This window comes from Cibotium barometz, chromosome 18 (assembly GCF_041138505.1).
Source record: "Cibotium barometz isolate CiBa-2024 chromosome 18, ASM4113850v1, whole genome shotgun sequence".
In the NCBI taxonomy this organism is placed as follows: Eukaryota; Viridiplantae; Streptophyta; class Polypodiopsida; order Cyatheales; family Cibotiaceae; genus Cibotium; species Cibotium barometz.
The window spans coordinates 37,966,969-37,991,627 of NC_141063.1; the positions used below are offsets into that span (position 1 = coordinate 37,966,969).

General features: G+C 39.8%; 1 protein-coding gene across 1 annotated transcript; it reads right to left on the bottom strand.

Annotated features, from left to right (window-relative positions):
- Nucleotides 1–14,194: 14,194 nt before the first annotated feature.
- Nucleotides 14,195–16,522, bottom strand: LOC147629285 (UDP-glycosyltransferase 85A3-like). The gene is made up of 2 exons (XM_086812545.1): nt 15,849–16,522; nt 14,195–15,660 (listed from the first exon to the last, which is right to left on the bottom strand). The coding sequence occupies exons 1-2, from the start codon at nt 16,327–16,329 to the stop codon at nt 14,711–14,713; spliced, it is 1,431 nt and encodes a 476-aa protein (XP_086668671.1). The 5' UTR covers nt 16,330–16,522; the 3' UTR covers nt 14,195–14,710.
- Nucleotides 16,523–24,659: the final 8,137 nt, after the last annotated feature.

Genomic DNA, 24,659 nt, shown 5'->3' on the forward strand with positions numbered 1-24,659 from the left:
AGTTCTCTTATGATTTTTTATTTGTTTAAGCCCTAATAATTGCTTGCTAACCTAGATTTCTAATTCATTATAGGAGAAAAAATAAACGGTAAGGTGCTTTGCCATCTTACTCCTTTGAATGGGTAGCTATCTCAACATATAAAACAACCTTACCTTGTGCAAATAGGAAAAGTCTGAGGACTTCGTGTACGTACTTGCTTAAGGCTATAATAGAGGTTGATCTATTTTTAAGTTTGGTTAGCTTACTGAATATACAAGTGACTAGTCTAAGGACTTTGTGTACATACTTGCTTAAGGCTATAATAGAGGTTGATCTATTTTAAAGTTTGGATACAAGTTATTTTTGACAATAAGCAACACACAATCATTCCCTTGCAATCGTTTAATTTCAAGCTCTCGTCTTCCCTCTTCTTGATAATTTTCTTATATGCTATTGCATCTTGCTTGATTGATGGATGCATACTGGATAGGTTTGATTATAGGTTGCCTTCTTACATTAGCTTCCCCTTCATTCCCTGCCTCTTGTGAGAGACAACCGTCGGGAAGGACCGCCTCTATTTTCCTCCATCTAGACATAGAGAGCTCTCCCTTTCCCCCATTAGCAAAGGAGCATTCTAGTGTGACAACAGAGTGAGGACGCGACAGAGCGCAAGCTAGTGCACCCACATTGGGAAATTGCATTACAGCTCTAAGGCAAGACCCACCAACACATGCTTCTATAAGGCTAAGGTAGTTGAACATATTTGAAGGACTAGCATAGGGCTTAGCTCCATCTATCTGTCCATTCCAAGCTATTGGGATTACCCAATATTGTTCGGTGTTGAGTAAGAGGCCACACTTTGAAAGACATACGGTTTTGGAGCCCTTGATTGTGTTAGTTTTGTTTCTTTTGATTTTGATTTGAAGTTTATTTGCATTAAGGCATTCTATTTTCATATCTTGTAGGGGAAAACCTTGGTTCTTGGTATTTTATATGATTTTGGAGCCCACAAGGCTTAGATTTCATTATATTAAGCCACGTAATAGCTTAGAAATTATAAATAGTAATGGCATCCACTCTAAAAACATGAGCATTAAGCTCTATTACATACGGATTAGAGTGGGATAGTTAGTTTTTTTCATGCATTTCATGTTTTTAAATGTATTATTTGAATTGGTAGCTTAGAAGCATGAAAAACCAATAAAAAATAGTAAAAAGTACTTAATTAATTGAATAATAACCATTAACTAAGATTAATCGCTCCCCACCAAGTCCAAAAAACCTTAAAAATTCCAAAAGCTAGGCTAAACAAGCTCTTGGGTTAGGAGATGAGTCCATAGTCCCGCAAAAAAAGATGTGAGTCAAACACGTGAATCAACACACATGAACAAGGAGATGAAAGCCATGTTGAGCTGGAGACATGAGCCATGAGCTTGGAGATGTGAGCTATGATGAGCTTGGAGATGTGATATGTGAGTCATGAGTTTGGACACGTGAGATGTGAGTCGTGAGTCATTTAGAGATGTGATTCATGATTTTGGATACATGAGCCATGAGTCTAGAGATGTGAGTCAATAGACATGAGTCAACCACACATAAATCTAGAGGTAGATATACCAACCAATTATCACTAAGGATATACCTACTCATGTTCTTTAAGGATTTTCTTGTCCTACAATCTATATCAACTATAACTTGCAAGAAAAATTCTTTCTTTTATAATTATTGGGGTATTAAAGTACAATTATTATCTAATAACTCCATACCACCAAAAATTGCATGTTAACTTGTAAATCACCTCTACTAATAAGTGATTAATCAGAACTTATCCTTGTGTTCTTGGACCATTCAGGGTTAAATCATACCATTGGGGATTTGCTACACCTTGCCAAAGGTTCATCTGAAAAGCCCCTTGATTTGCCCCTCCGACGGTGCTCTTCAAATCAGGGTATTTTTTGCTCAATTAACAAAAAATTGTATTCACTAATACCTTGATTAGTGTGATTAGTGTTAACCATATGAGGTTTGTAAGACCTTTAGAGTCACATTTAAATATGTTGCTAAACCTTTTTAAAGCATCAACTCAGTTTTTTCCCTTGATTTGAGTGATCAATTTGTTAATCCAAAACTGGGTATAAATCTATATTAGCATTGTTTCAGACAATGGGATTTCTGAGCTTATAAGCTCCATGTACCTCATCTATCATGCTTGTAAATCATTTGTACAAGGGCAAGACAATGGCCATTAATAAGGCTAAGACATCCTTAAGTAGATTCAATGCATTAATTTATTTGAAAGGGACATGCATCATCATCATATGAGGCTTTATGAACACATTGAGAATATGATCAATCTTTGCCTACATAGATTTCATTACACAATGAAATCAAGGACGAAGAAGACCAAGGGCTACATCAACATTAAGATCTACATTGACATAAAGAAGATTAAGAGCTATATCAACATAATGAGCTGCATCAAGAATATCTTCATCAGCATATTGTTCATCTAGGAGAAACTCTCCCTTTATTTCTAAATTCTATTTTATGTTCAGTCATGGGTTCTGTGCCCTCCTAAACTAGCCAGGACCAACCCACCTCTGGTCACTCCTTTATCCTAAGTGAATTGTAATCATAACTAGAAGTCTAGCAAAGGTATCATTGATTGGCATTGTAAACCACCATGAGTAAGACCTAGAGACACTTGGATGGTCATCATAAATAACTTTGTAAATAGTAGCTAGAGATAGGATTGGTATCATAGTAGTCATGGATATTTTGTTGAGGGAGGGTCTTAGAAATACACCAAAATACCATGTGCCATTGGGGATACGGGAATCCAGTCATTAGGTTTATAGCTAATTTGGTGTGAACAACCTCTTAGTTAGAGTCAAAAGATAGGGGATACGGAGAATCCAGTCATTAGGTTTATAGCTAACTTGGTGTGAACAACCTCTTAGTTAGAGTCAAAAGATAGGGTTTAATTCCTATAAAATGGTATTGTACTTGGTGGTTCATTCATCTCATTCTCATTCATTCATAATACAATCACCTTGTGTTGTGCCCAACTTGTTCTCTCTTCTCTCGCTTCTTTTCCCTCCTCAACCATGGAGAGATTTCATCCTCCATAGCTCCATGGTTGAACTTGTGATTGCCAACATGATTCTTTGATTGTTTAATCATGTGTATTCCAAAATACATTCCCGAGTAGAAGAAAACTCTTGAGTCCTATTTTTTGTGTTTTTTGAAAAAAAGCATTGCCAAAGGGTAAGTTGTGGTCTTCTCTTGTGCATTCTGGAATACAAGAAGTTGATATGTGGGAGGACGGGTATTCTTCTTGCAAACTTGATTTTAGTAAAATGGCCATACCTTTTTGCTTGTAACGCTGATTGTAAAACTTTTTTTATGGATTTCGAGAGAAAAGTGGCTCTATGTGATTCAATCAGTTTAGCAACATAACCAAGCTTTGCTTTGTTATGTCCTAATGTTTTAAAATTCGAAGTAGAAGTTCTCCAAAAAAGTACAACAAGGCGGGGTGGTCTAGAAGCCCTAATGGTGTGATGGAGCTTGAGGAAGAAGATAGTGGCCAACTCTCAACACTTGTTGGTATTCTTGAATACAAAGGCTCTCTCAACACTTGTTGGTATTCTTGAATACAAAGGCTCTCTCAAATGGATTCTAGAATACCAACAACTCAAATGTGTTTCATTTGTTACCTCAAATTAGAGATCTCATTTGTATTCCAGAGACAACTTTGAATAAAATTGAAGCTAAACCTTACCTTATAGTTTGTTGCTTTGATTTTTTATTTTGAACATGGTTAAAGGGCTTTGCACAAACCTAAAGTTTCTTTCTTTTTACAAAGTGGGCTCATAAGGCTAGATCCCAGAATCCATCCCAAATGGTTTTTTAAAGCTTGTGTAATTTAAGATGCTTGAGTGTAGGATTTTAATGTGAAGAACTAATTTTGTTGAAATTCAAAAGTTTAAATTTTTTATTTTTGTTAAAGTTTTTTTTAAAAACCTCTTTTAACAATAATTTTACTGAACAAACAAGGCAAGAACCATCTCCTTTTTAAATGGCCACTCTGGAGGAATACAAAGGGCCCTACTTTGATTTTTCTAGTTTTTGCAACATGAGTAAGCACGATGAGAAAGAAAAAATACTGGAGTAAAAAACGAAACAAAACACTTAACTTTTCAATGGCAAGTAGTTAAAATGTGTACCTAGCTTGTCAAAAATGCCAAAAAGCTCTGAAATGCAAAAATGACTCTTAACGGCTCTTTTGCTCTTTACTCCACTTGGGAATGAGGATAAATGATCCTCTCCACCCTCTTTTAGGGAGGAAGAAATACTTTTTTTAAAGGTAATTATTTAAAAAATATTTTAAAAATTTTCCTTTTCTAGAACTTTTTCTACTCTTCTCACTCAAATACAACTGAAGTGTAGGCTTGTTTCTATTGCAATCCCTCCTCACTTTTGTAGTGAAGCTTGTGGAAAGAGATGGAGAGGTTAAGCTTCTTTGTTTCTAGTCTATCTCACTAATTTTTCTTTCCTTCTTCTTTGATTTTTCCAACAAGTGAATTCTCTCAAAGTCAAGAGAATGTGACAAGTCCTATTTCTAAAGGTCATTTAGAGCATTCACAAGAACCCATTTTTGCAGTCCAAAAGGAAGAAACATCACAAAGTTTATGAAAGCTGAAAAGGTTTATGTCAAGAAGAGTAGTTAAGTAGACATGTCGAGCTTACTATTTTGCCAAAAACTATTTGAGAAAGTTGGGATTTCTCAAACTCATGCAAGAATGAGAAAGCTTCTTTGGGATAAAAAGAGTGCGTCAAAATTTGTTTGTAATATCAGAAGTCGTAGTTTGAAAACCAAATACATAATTTCCAAATGTTCAGTGTGCCTGTTGGAATTAGGGTTGCAAGAAAGCACACAAAGCTTGGAGAAGAAGAAGCAAGAATGCACACAACACAAAGTGTATTAGATTGTGTCAATGTACAAAAGATAAGTTAGCCCTAGAAGGATGGGCGTATATACAAGCCGGGAGAAAAAACCTCCTAAAGAGGGAAAAAGTGCCCCGACGGTCCTAAGTGTGTTCACACACATCACTGCCTATATATATATATATATATATGGCAACAAATCCCCCCTGGGAGTGATGGTGTGAACGAGAGCTGGCACTCATGTATAGGGGAGTGCCATGCCCAAAGTAGATCAGTCCACAAAGGGGAGCAAGCCCAAAGCTTTGCGGAAAGCTTCGAACTTCTCACGAGGAAGCGCCTTTGTGAAAAGATCGGCGAGGTTGTCCTGTGTTGGCACATAGGCCAAGCTGATCTCTCCTGCTGAGAGTCTCTCCCTGACATGGTGATAATGCACCTCAATGTGCTTTGTGCGAGCATGAAAACTGGGTTTCTCGCAACTGCCAATGCGCTCTGACTGTCAGTGAAGATAGAGGTGGCAGACTCCTGTCCAACACCCAAGTTAGCCATAAGCCGTCTGAGCCACACACACTCAACCGTAGCTGTGAAAGCTGCCCTGTACTCAGCTTCACAACTAGAAGTGGCCATAGTAGGTTGCTTCTTGCTCAACCAAGATATGCGAGCTACCGAGCATGAAACAAAAACCACTTGTGGACACTCTTGTGTCATAGCAACCAGCCCAATCTGAGTCCGAAAAAGCATGTAAATCTCGCGGCAACGATTCCCCCTTGGGATAAAACAACCCAAGATGTATGGTACCACTCAAGTAGCGAAAGATGCGTTTAACTGCCTTCCAATGCTGAGACCCTGGGCTATGCATAAACCTGCTCACCTGTGAGACTGCAAACTGAATGTCCGGCCTCGTAATGCATACATAAATGAGGCAACCAACAGCTGTCTGATAGAGTGTGACATCAAAGTGATCTCCAGCATCATGAAGACTCAACTTCAAACCTGTCTCCATTGGAGTAGTAATAGGCTTGCAGTCTTCAAGGCCGAATCTCCGCAACAATGTCTCAATATACTTTGTCTGACACAAAGCAATACCTCCATCACATTGCTTAAATTGTATCCCCAAATAATGATGCAAATGCCCCAAATCTGACATCTCAAAAGAGGCATTCAATTCAGCCTTAAAATCAGCAATATGACTCTCATTTGGTCCTGTGAGCAGCATGTCATCGACATAGAGAGCAATGATTAGATGTACATCATCCACACGTTTAACATACAAAGTGCTTTCTGTTGGACTATTCTGAAAACCATGTGCAGTCAAATATGCATGTATCTTTTCATACCAAGCTCGTGGAGCTTGCATTAAACCATATAAAGCCTTTTTCAACCTGCACACTTTGTTTTCGTGCCCTCTTTGAACAAAACCACGAGGCTGCGATACATACACCTCCTCATGCAAATCTCCATTCAAGAATGCAGTCTTTATGTCCAACTGATGTACATTCCAACCATTATGAGCTGCCAATGCACAAATGCTACGAATGGTAGTCATACGACAAGTGGGAGCAAAGGTCTCATCAAAATCAATGCCCTTTTCTTGATTCTTTATCCCTGGCACATACAAAGCATCTGAAAGTGTGAAAGCGCTGCCATTTGCAGTAGTAAGCATAATTTTACCAATGCCCTTCACTGGGTAAGAAGCATTATTGGCACATGTGACAGTATTCCCATTAGAGACAGCCTCAAGACAAGTGAACATATCACAATGTGAGGTAATGTGCTTTGTAGCACCACTGTCAAAATACCAAACATGAGAGTCAACAGAAACTGCCAAACATGCATCATGTACAGATGGGTCATACTGGCAATACACGCTAAACGCCCATTCTGTATCATCCTGCACAACATTTGCAGAATCTGCATTTATAGAAGCATCCGCTATTGTGGCTGTATTTGACTCTTTCTTCTTTGCCTCTTTAGCCTTTAGCTTAGGGCAATTCTCAATGACATGATCATTTGCCTTACAATAGTTACACCTGGTCTTTTTCTTGCCTTTATCAAGAGCCTTCTCAGACTTATTGTTGTTACCTGTGGAAGGAGAAGAAGTTGCAGACCTACTAATAGGAGAAGAAACAGTGGAAGGGACTGCCTTACCACTTCTTCTGGGCAGCAATAAATGCTTGATCAACTGCACGCTGCCTGGCCCTGTTTTGCCTGGACTACGCTTCTTGCAAGAGCTTGTTGACTAAAGTATCATACTTGACAGCATCAGGTCTGTCCTCATTAAGAAGTCTCCACGTGGAAGCAAAAGTCTAATATGTCTCAGGTAAAGCATCAAGAACAGTCTTGCAGGAGGAGATCTTTGGCCATAACGGCCTCAACAAGCTGGTTGAGGGCCTCAGGTTTAGAATCCTCCTCCTTGCCTTGTACCATGCCTCTAATTGAGACATCCTCCTTGCCTTGTACCATGCCTCTAATTGAGACATCCTCCACCTCTACCTCTTCATCAGAGTCTTGCTCACCACCACAAAGGTATATGATGGTGGCAACCCAAGAGAGGAAACCAAGACCAATCTTCCCCCTCTACCTCTTCATCAGAGTCTTGCTCACCACAAAGGTATATGATGGTGGCAACCCAAGAGAGGAAATCAAGACCAATCTTCCCCCTCTGAAGTGCAAGCATCGCCTCCTTGGTGATCTTCTTGAAGTGATCATCAAGGAGCACAATATCTTAAGAGATGGGGGAGGGTCCTATAGAGGGTACCCTAGATGTACCAGATGTAGTGGGCGAGGGAAAGGAGCTTACATATGAGATGCCGGAGCTTGAGCTTAGTAAGCTAAGCTCTGTGGTGATTGAAGGGAAGGAATTCCTCTTTTTACATAACCTAGAAAGGGTCTACAAGCTCAACCAAGCCGAGTTCCTCTCCTTGTTAGCTGTGATGAATGATGAATTTCCCATTGACAACAAGGGCTCGGAGGCTTTGCAACAAGGGCTTGTTCCGGTGTATGGTGGTGTGCATGAGTCGGTGTGATGATCCTGAAATCAGCAATTACAGAGGCTGATCAAAGCCTTGTGATTGAGGAGGAGTTTAGAAAAGCTCAGGAACCATTGTTGTCGACCAGAGATTCTGAGGATGCTACATTTGCAAGCCTGAGGTGGTTGGCTTTGATTTCAAACACACAGTAAGATAAATTATGTAATTAATCTAATAAATATAATTGATAATACTACTAGAATTCCACTAATCCTCTTTCTTATGTGCAGCATATAGTCTCTGTAGATGCTTGGGATCAACATAAAGGTGGCACACGCGAGGGTTTTGGAAGTTATGTTGCGTTGGCCCATTACATGGGTCGTATTGCACCTCAACACCTTGTTGTGGTGCACAATGCATTCACCCCCATGGCACGCTTCTACATGTTAGTCCCTCAAAGTACTTAGCAAGGTCCTATTGTCAACGATTCCAAGAAATGCTGACAAGATAGTGCTCATCAGCAAGGCTGCAGCGTACGCTGCCTTCCAAGGGGGTTACGCTTCTAAAGTGCTCACACACACTGCATTTGTAGAGAGTATTGGTCAGAAGGACCCAGATTGTGTCGTCAATTCCATATTTTTGGGGACCCTTCCACTGAGCAAGAAGAGGCACTAGACTGTAGCTAGGCGTCTCAAGAACATTATGAGTTAGCCTAGAAAATTATCGTAGATACTATGTTCGACACTACTACTTTGTTAAAGACAATCAATGTAACTCCTTTTTACAATACAAGTGGGTTTTTCTACACATAATATCTACATAAAGTTTGAATAATGTAAGTTTCCATAATACGAGAGAGAGAGAGAGAGAGAGAGAGAGAGAGAGAGAGAGAGAGAGAGAGAGAGAGAGAGAGCCGTTGTGGATAACATTGGATTGCATGCATGTTTAGTTTGTGGTATCAGTAGTGATTAATTTGGGCCAACTTCCCATGATGTCCCCTGTCCTCTCTAACCACAATGGGTGTGTAGTTTGGTCTTATCCAGCCCATGATATGAGAGAGAGAGAGAGAGAGAGAGAGAGAGAGAGAGAGAGAGAGATAACACTGGATTGGATGCATGTTTATTATGTGGTATCAGTAGTGATTAATGTGGGCCAACTTCCCATGATGTCCCCCCTGTCCTCTTTGATCACAATGAGTGTGTAGTTCTGTCCGATTTAGCCAACACCCAGCTCTAATTGATAGCAAGGCCTATGTGTATGTGAATGTGAATTCTTGTGAAGAGCGTACATGAAAATTGGAGGCCACCAAATACAAAAATAGCCCCAACCTGAACAAGGTGACTTTTGCCCAGACACGTTTGTTGTCTGGGCAAAAGTCACCTTGTTTAGGTCAGGGCTCCTTTTGCATTTTCTAGCCTTCAATTGTCATGTATAAGCATTCATAGAGGCCTCGCTATAAACTAGGTGCTTAAAATTAAAGATATAAAGTTCCCTACAAAGTAGTATTAAGATCATAAAAGATACCCTTTTACATGATGAGAGAGTTCTTACACATGGAAGGAGAGAGTTTGATTAATGTGAACCATAGATAAATACATTTTCCCATGATGAGCTACCAATAAAATGGAAAATGTGGTGCCTTCACACACTGGCCCTGACATCGCCTAGTTATTTAGAGCTCAAAGTAAAATGGTAAAATGTTGCACTGTCCAACTGATGCTGACATTAGAAGCATATTTTGAGAACTATCTATATCATACATTGTAAGCATGTATCATTTGAAGGCCTAAAAAAGCAAAAAAAGTGCCAACCTGAATATTTTAGGATATAAAATATTAGAATGCATCTTGTAATCATTAGATAGCATAGAAGTTAGGAAGATATGACAAGAGTGAAGATTCTGAGAAAGTTATGACTAAGAAATGACATAAGAAATTCACTTTTTGGGTATATATATGTATAAGGAGATTTTTTTAATGAAAAAAATAAAAAACTTTAAAAAAGTCAAATTTTTGGGCACCCTTATGGCCAAAATTAAACTCTTGGGAATGGTGATGCGACTTGCATCCTTAAAGACATTAAAAAATAGGTTTTTTGAATTGATATATATTTGGGAGTTATGGTTTGAAAATGATATTTAAAAATAAAATTTTTAATATATATATATATATATTTGGGAGGGAAGTTTTACATGAAAATACACTAGAATGTGAAAAATATCAAAAAGTCATTTTTTAAGAGGAGTCAATAAACGCTCTTCTATTTTTGGTATAAAATATTAGAATGCATCTTGCAATCATTAGATATCATAGAAGTTTGAAAGATATGACAAGATTGTTATGAGGTAGTTATGACTAAGAAATGATATAAAAAATATATCATAGAAGTTTGAAAGATATGACAAGATTGTTATGAGGAAGTTTGAAAGATATGACAAGATTGTTATGAGGTAGTTATGACTAAGAAATGATATAAAAAATTCACTTTTTGGGTTTATATATGCATAACGAAAGTTTTTTTGATGGAAAAACTCAAAAAAAATAAAATTTTGAAAAAGTCAAAATTTGGGCCCCCTTATGGCCGAAAAGTGAAACCTTGGGAATGGTGATGCAACTATGCATAAATTCATTTTAAATGAGAATGACACTTTTGAATTAAAAATCAATCTTTTATGCATCTTCCTATGCATAAATTCATTTTAAATGAGAATGACACTTTTGAATTAAGAAATCAATCTTTTATGCATCTTCCTATGCATAAATTAAGAATTAATAAAAATAACACTTTTAGGATTAATTTAAATTCTTTACGCATCTATCCGTGCATAAATCCAATTTAGTAGGAATTACACTTTTAGAATAAAAGAATTTCTCTTATGCATCTTATTTATGCATAAAAATCAAATATGATAAAAGTAACACTTTTATAATAAAAAAATAATCTTTTATGCATACCTCTATGCATGAAATTCAATTAGGATAAAAGTAACACTTTTAAAGTAGTGGGTTAAAATATTGCAAAACTATATACTATAAAAGTACAAAAAGCTAGTGAGAGAGTGGATAAAATGTAAATGGTAGGACCTAAAAAGTCTATAAAAAATAGGGGAATCATTTGCTTTGTCTCCCACTATATGGGGTCAAAATTAGTATTTTTAATTAAAAGATTACTAAAAATTAGGATTTCTTACAAGACCCATTTTATAGTCCAAATTTTCCCTAATGTGTTGTCCAACTGGTTATTATCTTATGTTCAACTTTGCCCACATACTCATAGGTGTATCACATTCTCTCCTACTTACATTGCAGTTGTCCTCAGCTGCATGATCTCTTGATAAGCTCTTAGCAACGTGCGAGACTCTACTGTGAACTCGCCCTCATCAAACCAGACTACCTATTGGATTGGGTAGCTCTTGAACTTGAGCAGATACTGGAGCTACTTTTGACACTTTTGACGAGAACCTCGTTTGTGTACTCGTGCAAAACAACTTGCTCCAGTACTAAGACTTCCTATAATCCTCTATCTTCCACCAACTCGGGTTCGTCCTCATCCGATGGAGTGCTCATTTATGGCCCATGATACTCTACAAGGTTGCTTGAATGAAACATATATGCATCCTCCAATGGCTTGATAACGCCAACTTAAAGACTATATCACTGAGCTTCTTGATAATCTTGAATGGGCCTTTCTTCTTTGGAGCTGGTTTGGAAGTAACACCCCCAAACTGTTTGGGTGTCTACTTTATAATCTTCAAATAAACCCAATCTCCTTCTCTAAAGGTACTATCCCAACAATGTTTGTCAACCTCATGGACTTGCTTTGTTTTGGCCTTCCATAGTTCTTCCCAAACTTATTTCAATAAATAGTCTAAGTCATGAATCACCTAGTCTGTTGTACCATAGCTCCCAAAGTTTTAAGATCTCAAGTCATCGGGTTAACAACCAAACAACCATATACCATCTCAAAGGCAGTCTTCTTGGTCGATGCCTACATTGTATTATTGATGGCATGCTACACCAATGGCAATAACTCCTCCCAAAGAGTTTGATGCTCCTGACACCATAACATCGTGATCATAGTCTTGTTCATGCTCTCGATCTAGCCATCTCTGTCTTTGGGGATAACAAGCCCTCCAAAAACCTCTAGTGAATTTTGGATCCGTGTCTGACACAATCCTCTTCGGAAGTCCATGTAAGTAGAACACCTCCCAAATTGAAAGCTTAGCCACCTATTGAGCATTCGCATATGACTTGAAAGAAATAAGGTGGGTTTGCTTGCTTAACCGATCAAAAAATATAAGAATACAATCATTATGGAACCTCCGGATCTGCAGCAGTAATCCAACCACAAAATCCATAAAAATGTCCTCCCATGGCAACTCTAGCCTACTAGCAATGGGGGTGAAGTGTACTGGCAGCTTTCTTGTGTTTGGCTTTTACTTCTGATTGATTGGGCAGAACTACACATTTTGATGAACATCTTGCTTCATGCAAGGCCAAAAGAAAATAAGGGATAAATTCTCCAATGTCGAGCCCTCACGCCAAGGTGCTATGAAAATGAGAATATCATGTGCCTTGTGTAGAAGCACTTGGCGGAATTCACCACCTTTGATGACACAAAGTCGATCCTTGTAGTACAACCCCTTATCTTGGATGATGTATTCTGAAGCAATGTTATGTACACATTTGCTCCAAAGTTCCTTGAGATCTGGGTCCTTAACATACAACATCTTCATCGGCATGAAATTATCACTATTGCAACTCTCCACGGTGTGCAGATGTGGCCTTCAACTCAACTCGTCGGTGGCTACCATATTCTCCTTACTAGACAAATAATCAATCAACAAATCCTCCTCTCAAGCTGTGCATAGTAAGAAGAAAGGGAGGGAGAGTGGGAAACCGAAAAGAGAGGAAGAAGAAAGATCTCTCCAAGTTGTAGATCCTTGTCCTCAGCACCTAGAAGAGGGCTTCAGTAATATAATCAGTAGAAAAATCAACAATCTTTGTTAAAAATTCAAAAATACAACAGTCCCAAGCGTCAGATAGGAAGACGCAGCAATCTTGAGGAAGCCTCTGCTCCCGGAAGAAAACACTATCTTCCACGCTAAAATTTACAGAAAACGCAACAAACTGTCGAAGCCTTTGCTCCAAAACAAAAAATGCAGCTCTCTTCTATTCATAGGTCAGCATTTTGCTCTGATACCGAGAAAGAAAGTGAAGCAAATAAAAAACATAGGTGTAGACCTAGGTATAAAACCTGTTAATGTTGCAAGCTGATGTTTATTATTGAAAATGAGCACGAGGAAAGCCCGTAGGTGCTGTACAATGATAAGAAGCAGAAGCAACTACTAATGACCTCAAGTGGATGCAGAATAATGAGATGGAATGAGGGGAAAGGGAAACAACCCTTATATACCCCTCATGAGAGCTAGTCGGCCATCTATAGCAAGCTGACAGCACCATAATAGCATAAAAATGCTATAAAAGACATAAAAAGCTAGAAAAAATGCCTAAATAAATATGCATATGCAAGGTCTCATAAATGGCCAGTACAAGCATGAAAATGATGATGTAGACTATCTGGAGATGATATATTTCAACAACCTGCACCCAAAGGAGTGAAAAATCCTCCTCCAAAAAGTTTTGCCACTTCGTTCTCAAAATCATCCAACACTTGCTCCGAAGTACGAGCCCTAGTAGATTCCAGATCCCAAATACTAGGTGCTCGAAGTACAGACTCCATTTTGTCGAGACAAGAAAATATAGCCTCCATTTTAGCTGCATGCGTCTCCATGGATGCCTTCATGCTGAGAAGCAAATCAATGTTGTGAATCCATGACAAATATCTAGTAATCAAGGACCAAGTGAGGGATTTCCACCCTACATAATGAGGTAAGAGTTTGGTAGACAAGGAAGCACAATATACCCCAAATAGCAAGTGCAATGATAAGAGAACCCAAATATTCACTTTTCCCAAATGTGAACGCACATGGATGCCATAAAAGAAAAGAAGAGAAATATTCAGTTTCCCTAGGCTCTGATACCAACTACTGTAAAACACTTACACCTATGTGCTAGGGTTTTCCAAAGATAGAAAGAAGAGTGTGGAGGAATCACACAAGAGTCCTAAACTACTGCTTTGTTTTATGTACAAGAAGAAGTAATACAACTAAAATTCAAGTACAAGATGTGTCTGTGAATGAAGGTGTCAAATCACAATCCTATGACTTGCTGTTCACTCCCGACTAGCACTTCACCTACATAGAAAGATAGAAAGAAGAGTGTGGAGGAATCACACAAGAGTCCTAAACTACTGCTTTGTTTTATGTACAAGAAGAAGTAATACAACTAAAATTCAAGTACAAGATGTGGCTGTGAATGAAGGTGTCAAATCACAATTCTATGACTTGCTGTTCACTCCCGACTAGCACTTCACCTACATAGAAATGCTCTGTGAAGTATAATGCTGAGGAAAGCAGATGGATATGACGATTTGGCTACCCACATATATATATGTACCAGTGGTACTGCTGTCAGCCACTTGTACCCGACTTCCACGTTATCATCACCACATCATCAATGCCACATCATCGCCTCCACATCTTCATTGCCACATTAGAGTGTCATGTGTCCTCTGTGCTATCCAACTGGTTGCTACATTATGTCCGGTTGTGTCTTGCATACTGATAGATGTGTCACAACTCTAGTGGCATGTCTTCAACTTGGTTGGGATGTGAATGAAAAGAGTGGTAATGGTCTATGTCCAGGGAGATCTTCCAGGATGCTTCGAGAGGGAATGCCCCTTACTGGCCTTGAGACTATGACATTTGAAAGAGTTGATCCACAAAATGCAAAAGGCGCTTGTTCGATACACAGCCAGAATCAGATTTAACATTCCTCTTAGCTGCATCTCTAAGCTTGGCAGCTCTTGTCCTCAGATCTTTTGCAGCTTGCCCTTCCATGAGCTCTCTCACAGCCTTCTCCACCTCCACTCTGTCTGTGTTATTGGTTTGGTCTCTCTTGAGCTCCAGCCCAGTCTTCCATTGGTTGGTCACCATCCAGCAATTGGTTATTTGGTCTGTTGATTGTGGCCACCCTAACATGGGGACCCCCAAGCTGACACTTTCCAAGGTGGAGTTCCAGCCACAGTGTGAAAAGAAGCCACAAACTGATGGGTGTGCCAACACCAGAGCTTGAGGTGCCCAAGAGATGATCTTGCCTTTCTCTTTAATCTGGGCTAGGAAGCCATGTGGCAAGGCATCCAGTACAGTAGTCTCACTCTCAACCAATGAATCTGACCTAATAACCCATAGGAAATGCTGTTGGCTAGCCAGCAGTCCAAATGCAATTTCTTGGAGCTGCGCAATGGTAAACTTTGCCAGGCTACCAAAAGCAATGTAGAGGACTGATGAGTGGGGCTGCAAGTGCAGCCAGTGGATGCAATCCTCCTCTCTCCAAAAGCTGGTCCCAGGTGTGTTATCTTCATGTGGGTTCTCTTCATCAAGGAGAGCTGGGGGCAGCAGAGGGCCTATTGGCTGGAAACTGGGGAGTGCTTCACACACAGTGGGCTCCAGATCCTCAAATGAGTTGCCCATTACTGCAAACACCTCGTGGAGATTGCCTAAGTGCTCTGATGTCCATCTTTTCACCCATTGCAGTGCTGAAACGCCAAATTGAGAGTAGAAGGGTAGGTAAGCAGGGTGCAGAGGTGGGACACCTGGGATGCAGCCTATGAGATCCATGGGTTTTTTAGGCCCGAATGGCTCTACTGCACATAAATCAAACACCCAAATGCACTCTTAGACCCATTAGTACTGCATAAAAGAATGCCTGGATGATTAACATGAGATGAGGAGCTTAAATACAGTAGATTTCTTAACCTATGCAAGATCTGAGATGGATTAAGTAGCAAAAGTGGCCAATCAGATGTAGATCAGGGGGGATGGAGGTTTTTACCAGTGACCTCAAAGGGGTTGAAGCCATTAGCAATGATGTCATTGATGTGGAGGTAGATGTTGAAAGTGGTGGCAGACTGAGTCCAGAAGGCCACTCTAGGGATGTGGAGCTTATTGGCTACATCTCTCACTCTTGCCACATGACAGTCCCCAATGATGCAAGTGATGGGGGGCCCTTCTCTCATGAGCTGCTGCAGGGCCTCCTCCAGGGGTCCTCCAAGCTTCTCAACAGCCTCTGCTACAGCCATGCGGTCATCATGTGACCCATCTGGTAACCCATCAGAAATGCACATCAGGCTAATGCTCCCTCTTTGCAGATCATTATTTCCTTGAGCTTTTGCAATCCTTGCCGCATGGTACTCGAATAGTATCACAGTTACACGCACCCCATATGAGCTGAGCCTCTTGGCCAGCTGCATCATGGGGTTTATGTGGCCTTGAGCAGGGTAGGGGAGCAGTAGAACATGGGGCTTGGAGGCCATGTATGCTACTGGGTAGTGAGTGGCTGTTGGGTAGTTCTGCAAAAAAAAGAAGCAGCTAGCTCATCATTTCACAAGAACTATGGAAATTGGGTGCACAGAGAGAGAGAGAGAGAGAGAGAGCGAGAGAAAGGGAGGGTGTGAAAAGACTGTGTCGTTTACCATGAAGACTGAGGAGCAAATGCTTCTCAACCAAATATTTGAGCTTTTATTTTTTATTTAGCTAAAGTTTGGACTACTAGAACATCCTTTATTTTAAGCCTCTTTTATAACTATTTTATTTCTTATTCAGCTGAAGTTTGGAATATGAAGACTTTCCTTTAAAATTCCCTTCATTATGTGTGTTTTGGGGGGGGAACCCATCTTTAAGATTTTTTATTTTTGTAGTTTGGAAACTAATCTACTATTTTTATTAAAACCCGGATATATTGGTTCCAACATATACACCTGCCATCTAGCAAGTTAGAAGGATGTCTCCACCATCGCCAGCGCGATTTGAACCCACAACATTGGGGGAAAAAACACTAAACTACTTCCATGTTGACACATCTATAAAATTTGGGAAGAGTCCTTCACTTATATTATCCATCTTAGTCCAAGTATATCAACTAGAAAACTACATTGGAGCTTGTGGATTCATGGTTTGTTTCAATCTTTTGTGTTAGGAAAGAACTAAAAGAATCCATTAGAGTGTGTGTGCATCCTCTCATCAAATCCCCTTTCTTCTCAATCTTATGTTAAAGTCGTCTTTATGTGTTCCAAAGGAACCCCCCCCTCCCCCTTTGTGCGCGAAATCTCAAGGGAGAGGGGACGGTGGAGAGTCAAGCCCCTCCGCACCTTCCTCTTCTCCATCTTCTCCTTCTTCCCCTTCCTCTCTCTTTCTCTTTCTCCTCACTCTTTCTCTGTGTGTTTTCTTATTATAATAAATAATAATAAAAATATCCTCATAAGAGGTTGTTCCCATGTAGAAAAGAGAAAAAAGAAGAAAATCTTGACGAGACGGAGAAGAGAAAAAGAACCCCACGTGCATGGGAAAGAACCCGATGGTGCATACATGCATCAGAGAAAATGAATTCTCTAATTTCCAGCAAGAAATTATATTTTCTGGCCCACACGCTTGCGGAAAAAACCCGTAAAAACGCATTAAAAATGCCTAAAATTGCCATTTTATGCTCAAACAATATCCTAAAAATTAGGAAAAATTTTCTAAATTTATTTGAGATGTAGGGGAGTCCTTTTTTAGCAAAATATCCATAATAGCATGTGCAGTATTTTGGTAAAACATCCGTAAAATGCTTATTTCAACCATAAAAATAGCATTTCCACTCACGAAATTTCCCTACAATGTCGATACGTCCATCCAAGTTGAGAAGCACTGCGTTCCAACCGTCAGATTGACGTTCCCAACGCATAGACCACCAAAAAATAACTTTTTTTGCTTAGTAAATGTTAAAATTTACTTTTAAAATGCTAAAAATTTTGAATAATGAGAGAAAAATAAGAGGAGAAAAAACATCAAAAATTAACTAGAGACCGCTCTGATACCACTGTTAAAACCCTAAATATCTCTCTAGCTAATAACCATGCATAAACATGCATGAACCAGGCATATACTAATCCACCCAACCTCCCCCGAGTAGCCCAAGGGTGCACACATAAATACAATGAAGTATCACATATCTTACCTTAGTGTCCCATACCACCAAGAGATATGACTTTACTCTAGCAGCACTTAGCTCTAGCTTGAAATCGCAAGAGAGTAGACACAATGCTCTACCCAAGAGAACATCCCTTGAGAGTTTCCCATGCCCCTATTATATATAGGAGCACCCTCAAGTGACTCTTGACTCTCCATTTCCATGTGTGACCCTTGGTTGCTTGATCCTAACCTTAACCCAAGGTTAGACCTAACCCTTGCCCCACTAGTGCATGTTACCATGCTCCCATGTTCACATGCCTAGGGTGGGTTAGCCTCCTAGTATATGCACATATAATGTACACATAGCAGGCATCCTCGATTAAAGAGTGGACTTCCGGCTAACATCTCTCTTCCTTGAGTTTGCAACTTACCTCAACTTACATGAGTGGATGAGGAATGGACAAGTGTGAAAAAAAGGCTCATGCATTCTCACCAAGCATCTTATGTTTTTGAACTTCTGCTATAATCGCACCAATACTCGATGACTTATGCCAAGAGACTTCAAGAGTATGGAATAAGAGAGCTATAAGCTGTATGAGTAAAACAATCCATACGGATATCTAGAATAGCCTCCAACCATTGACTATGCCTCCTCATTCTAACCTATGGTGCAACAAAGAGTGAGATCAAAGGAAAGATAGTCTCCACAATCTTGCATGGTGGTGTGGGTGTGTCAACATATTCATCAAGGATTTCTAGGGGTCTTGGGGAAGGCCACCACTTGTAGGCACAAGCCTCATGGTCAAGCTTGCCAATGAAACACAGCTAAACCATTAGGTAAAATTTGGACTCAAAAAGGGCCCTCTAAGAAATGCCATGTTAGTTTTTGTTTAAAAGTGGACTGATGGTTAAATTTTTACAAATCAAATCAAAATTTGTCAGAGATTATAGAATGGAAAACTACTCTTCAAGATCTTTCCAATGATATATAGCATGATGGAAAATTTTGCATATTCAAGAAGTTTCAAAATTAGTGATGACATGGTATGTAACATGCCATGTCATCATCAATTTGGGAACTTCTTGAATATGCAAAATTTTCCATGTTACATGCCATGTCATCACCATGTTGGAACTTCTTGAATATGTAAAATTTCCTATCATGCTATATATCATTGGAAAGATCTCGAAGAGTAGATTCGATAAATTTTGATTTGATTTGCAAAAATTTAACCATTAGTCTATTTTTTAAAGAAAAAGCTAACATGGAATTTCTTAGAGGGCCCTTTTTGAGTCCAATTTTGCCTAATGCCAATGGGAATTCTTAAAGATGCTAAAATGAAATCTGTCACTTGGAGGATTCTCAAAGTCATGTGTGACTTTCAAACTTTTAGATGCTAGAAACCTAATAGAAAAAGGGAGCTCCTTAGCCAAGAGACTTGTAAGAAAAAGATTAAAAGAGGATAAAAAGAGGAAAGAATGGCTAGTGTAGGAGGTCAAAGCTTACCCCTACACATGAAAATGCTTGATTTAGACCTTGAAGCCAGCCACCCATTGAGACCTATGCCACACACACATTGAAAGTTCACACTCCTCAAGGATTTCATACCCGCATTAGATTAACAAGATTAAAAGAGGATAAAAAGAGGAAAGAATGGCTAGTGTAGGAGGTCAAAGCTTACCCCTACACATGAAAATGCTTGATTTAGACCTTGAAACCAGCCACCCATTGAGACCTATGCCACACACACATTGAAAGTTCACACTCCTCAAGGATTTCATACCCGCATTAGACTAACACTGTACACATGAGTACTCCACTAGGTTTCACCAAACCTGTATAAACTTGGTTCAAGGATTGCTTATCTCCATTTTGTTTCCTTTGATTTTTGAGATTCATCCTTTAGCTTTGGATCCTTGTTGGTGGTCTTATGTGTCATAACATTTTCTTTGACCCATTTTGAAGTTTCAGCATTGGTACGTTTTGTTTTGGTTCACACTTTGGCTTGCAACCGTGCTGGCACATTTAATGGTACGGTAATTAACTGTTTGTTATGTACACTAACAATGTTGAGAGGTGCTGATTCTATTATGTTTGGTTTTGCAGTGTTTAGTTTTGGATAATCTTTGAACAAGTGGTGTAACTCACGTTGCTCACATAGGGGTTTCAAAGTGTTAGCAGTAGCTACATGAGATGTGTTCTAGATAGGGAAATCTACTATCTTGCATAGTCCATGACAGTAAAAGCACTGGAGTGATGATCTTGTCACATCCTTAACAATTTTTTGCCCCTTCTTTGGTCTCATTTTGGGCTAAGGGCCCCACACTTTCCAATGTGAGTTCTTGGATTTGCAAGGTTTGAGGGTTTTGTGTCTTGTGTTGATCGATTTGTGTTGTATTTTGTTGAGTTAAATGTGCAACACTGTTCCACCAAGGTTGGTGTATAACTTATGTTTGTGATTGATTTGGTTCAGTTGCACAAACTTTAGGATAAAGTGTGGTTTCACGGCCTTGTTTGAAATTATTGCAATATAAAAGCATTGGCTTTACGTCCCTAAGTGGAAGAGGTTCCAAATTTTATTCATGTTTAGCTCCTTTTCCATCCCATATTTCTATGTCCGTCAAAGCGGTGTAAAGCTGCTAAGTGGTGAGCTCAAAAATTAATTTGTTTATAACCTCTTGTTTGGTTAAGGGATTCCCCACTTCTAGGTCATCATCCAACATGTTGTTATCCAATCGAATAGCCTCTTTGTAACATTGGTCAAAGGTCTTAGGATTTGATACAGGTGTGCATCATGTGAACTTTACTCAATTAAGCAAAAAATTGATGAACCATATAAGATTATATCCTCCAAATAAAGACTTTGAATTCACAGTGTGAACCATGGGAAAAAATTATTGATGCTCAATTAAAATGATATTTTATGATGGGGCTAAAGAAAAATGGCTTGCATAACTTGATCTTACCAAAAAGCTAGACAAAAAAAGGGATCTGGAACCTCAAAAACCAAGGAAAAGGAAAAGGGGCATCTTGAGGCCAACCCAAACTTACTCCTAGACAAATGAATGTGCTAGATGTTGAAGGCCAAGACCATTTCTCACACATAACTCTTACTTAGGATGATAGCATTGAATGTAAATTTCAAGTTATCCCTAAGGAACTAAAAGAGGTTGTCCTTAGTTGGTAATTGGTTGGTCAACACTTGGTATTCCATTGATGAAAGCAAGTAGACTATCCTCTTGGAGACCCCTAAAACATCCCTCACATTTCTCCTTGCCTAAAAGTGAGACCATATAGTCTGAACTTATCTTCCTAAAGTCAAAATGGCTGGAAGCTCAACACGTTGATGTTTTTGAACCAAAGACTCTAGAATTTAAACCATTCCCATGAATTTCTAGAATAGAAGTTGGCTTTGAAACGAGCTTAGTCCGAGTCAACCATCCGATCTCAAATCTATCCTTACAGACAACACAATCTCATGACATATGAGCTATGACATTGTGTAGGCGACTATTAACCCTTGCCGCCGAAGACCTCTATAGCATCGATGTTGGCCACTGTATCATTTTCACCACCTTTGGACCACAAGCACCAGAATTTGTGGAATTCACTTAAAACCATGCATTATATATTTTACGTGTGTGCTCGCCGTCATTTGCTGGTCTATTAAAGGAGCACCATGGGATTTTAGGTAGAGAGTACTATTTGTGGATTAGGTGTTACATAAGCTAGAGTGGCACAATGATCCCTAGGACCCAATTTTTAACTTTGGCCGCCCAAGAGTGTAAACCCTCGCAGCCACCAGGGATTTCATTCATGTGATCACGTTAACCGCGAAGTGGTAATAACACTAGTTAATAACACTCTCACACACTTGTTAATATCATAGATATTCACACAACCGGGAGAAACTTGCTATCCCGGTTTTCCCGGCGGGCTACTAGCTTGGCCCGGCGGGCCACTATTTAGCCCGGCGGGCTGCCTATCTAGCCCGGCGGGCCTTTTTTGCGCCAAAAACTTTGCCGTTTTGGAGGGACCTATATAAAGGGTTTCCCCTCACTTCCAAATGTACTTTACCAAAGCACTTGGGTGGCTCACCTCGGGCTAAAAGACACAAGAGGTGAGTATAAATATTCTGGATTTTTGTTTGAAGCTTGTTAATAATATTTTGTATTTTATAAGATTTTGATTGTAAATGGTTTATCGTATTTGTTACGTGGACTAGCAACGTCTCCTCTTGGGTGGTCTACTCGAGTGCCAATTGGTCTGGGTAGGAGCTTCCCTAGAGGAGGGTATAGGTGGTGAGATGTTCGGGACATCATCTCTATCTAGGGATGGATTGCCTCAAATGCATCTCACCAAACATTTGGTTTCTTTAGGTCGACTAGCAATACCTCCTCTTGGGTGGTCTACTCGAGTGCCATTTGGTCTGGGTAGAAGCTTCTCTAGAGGAGGATGTAGGTGGTGAGATGTTCGGGACATCATCTCTATTTAGGGATGGATTGTCTCAAATGCATCTCACCAAACGTTTGATTTCTTTAGGTCGACTAGCAATACCTCCTCTTGGGTGGTCTACTCGAGTGCCATTTGGTCTGGGTAGGAGCTTCTCTAGAGGAGGATATAGGTGGTGAGATGTTCGGGACATCATCTCTATTTAGGGATGGATTGCCTCAAATGCATCTCACCAAACGTTCGGTTGCATTGGCAAGAAGTGGGTTTTAGACTTTATAATTGCATATTTTAGTTTTACTCAGGCTGTTTTGGATCTCAAATCTTGCATGATTGTTGTTTAGGTGTTACAATGGTTGCTTCTAATTGCGGCACATCAACCCAACGAAGCAACAGACCATTAGAAACTAGTGGAGTTTCCTTGCAACGAGATATGACAGCACAAACTTTGAATGGTGCGTCTCAAAGTGGCAAGAGGAGGAGTGGAGGAAAATCACCGGGACCTGAATGGCAATTTGCTTCCAATCTTTCTAGATTTGTCGAATGGAAGTGTAATTTTTGTGGCTTGGTAAAATCTGGGGGTGCTCCTAGAATAAGGGAGCATTTGCTTGGCACTAACACAAAAAATCCCAGAGGTAAATGCAAGGGTGCAGGAGCTGATGATGCTGCAAAGCGCCTTAGAGCTTTGATAAGTAAACAAGTATCACAAAACAAGAGGCCCAATCTCTGTGCAAGAAATCACCAATCGCCGAATTTGGCAGCATCAAGTGGAGGGATCTCCAACCAAGGAGTGACTCCAACACATACTACTTGCCAAAATGACACCCAAGGTCCAGATGTCTCAATACCGATGGATGCATCTCCTGAGTTTCAGGTGGGTATGTCTCGTACCAGACAAACTAATCTAGTTGACAGCTTTCGTGCCACTGCTTTAGAGGATGCTCAACTTGCTTTAGCGAAAGCGATCTTCTTTACTGGTTCTTCATTGTCTATGGTCATGAAAGATTCATGGAAGATGGCTTGGAAGAAGATTGGAGAATATGGACCTGGGTTTTGTCCACCAACTTATCACCACATGCGAAATCAATTACTTGACAAGTGCTATGACAACACACGGGAAAGCGTTCAAAGACTCATAATTGACACCACAAATCAGTCTGGATGCACAATTGTCAGTGATGGTTGGTCGAATGCCCAAAGACGTCCATTGATAAATGTAATGTTGGTATGTCCTCGTGGGGAATGCTTTATCAAAGCTGTTGATAGCTCCGGGGAAGTTAAATCTGGTCAATTTATCGCCGATATCATTGGTGATGCTATCGACCAAGTTGGGTCTGAAAATGTACTTCAAGTGATTATGGATAATGCAGCTAATTGTCGAGCAGCAGGTCATATGTTGGAATCTCGATTTTCCAATATCTATACATTTGGTTGTAACACTCATAGCCTTAACTTGGTGTTACAAGATTGGTACAAAAATGCTGATACAGAGTGGTTCAAGGAGATTATCGATAGTGCAAGTAAGATTGTCAAATTTGTGCTCAAACGGCAACGTGTTTTAGATATGTATCGTCAACGCATGGAAACTATGCTAAAGTTGCCTTGTGAAACCAGATTTTGCACTAATTTTTATATGCTTCAATCTCTCCTAAGAAATAGGAATGCAGTCATGGAAACCTTTGTGTGTGCTGGCTTCTCTGAGTGGGAGGTTGACCAGTCCGAAAAGGTTAAAGAAAAGGTGAGGTACATGCGATCTTTGATATCGGATCGTAGTTTATGGGAGGAAGCAGCAGATTGTTATCATGTTATGATGCCAGTTATGCTTGCTTTGCGCCAGTTGGATTCTAGATTGCCAAATATCGGGAAGGTTTGGATGGCGTGGTGGTCCATTCAAGAAAGCCTCGCAAACCCAGAGGAGTCCACTAAAACTGTTGTCAAGCATTGGAGTCCTCCATTCACCAGAGCAAGGAGAAATATCTTGGCCAAGTATGTAAGCGCTCGGTGGGTAGGAGCACATAGTCCATTGCATAGTGTTGCATATTGTCTTGACCCAGAATACTGGCATATGGACGTGAATGCCCTAGATGAGGAGGTAATCGATGATTTCTATGATGTTGTGGAGCGATTTTATGAAGGTCCAGATGAGCAAGCAACAGCGGTAATTGAGCTAACCAAGTATAAATTGAAAGAAGGTAGATTTGCCTTGGAGTTTGTGCAAAAGCTTGCTAAGGAACAGCCTGCTTG

Excerpts from the sequence above, each read along its gene's own strand:
- LOC147629285 (XM_086812545.1), bottom strand. The coding sequence starts at position 16,329 with ATGGCCTCCAAGCCCCATGTTCTACTGCTCCCCTACCCTGCTCAAGGC. Across the intron at positions 15,661-15,848 it reads CAACCCCTTTGAGGTCACTG|TAGAGCCATTCGGGCCTAAA; the intron begins GTAAAAACCTCC and ends ATTTATGTGCAG.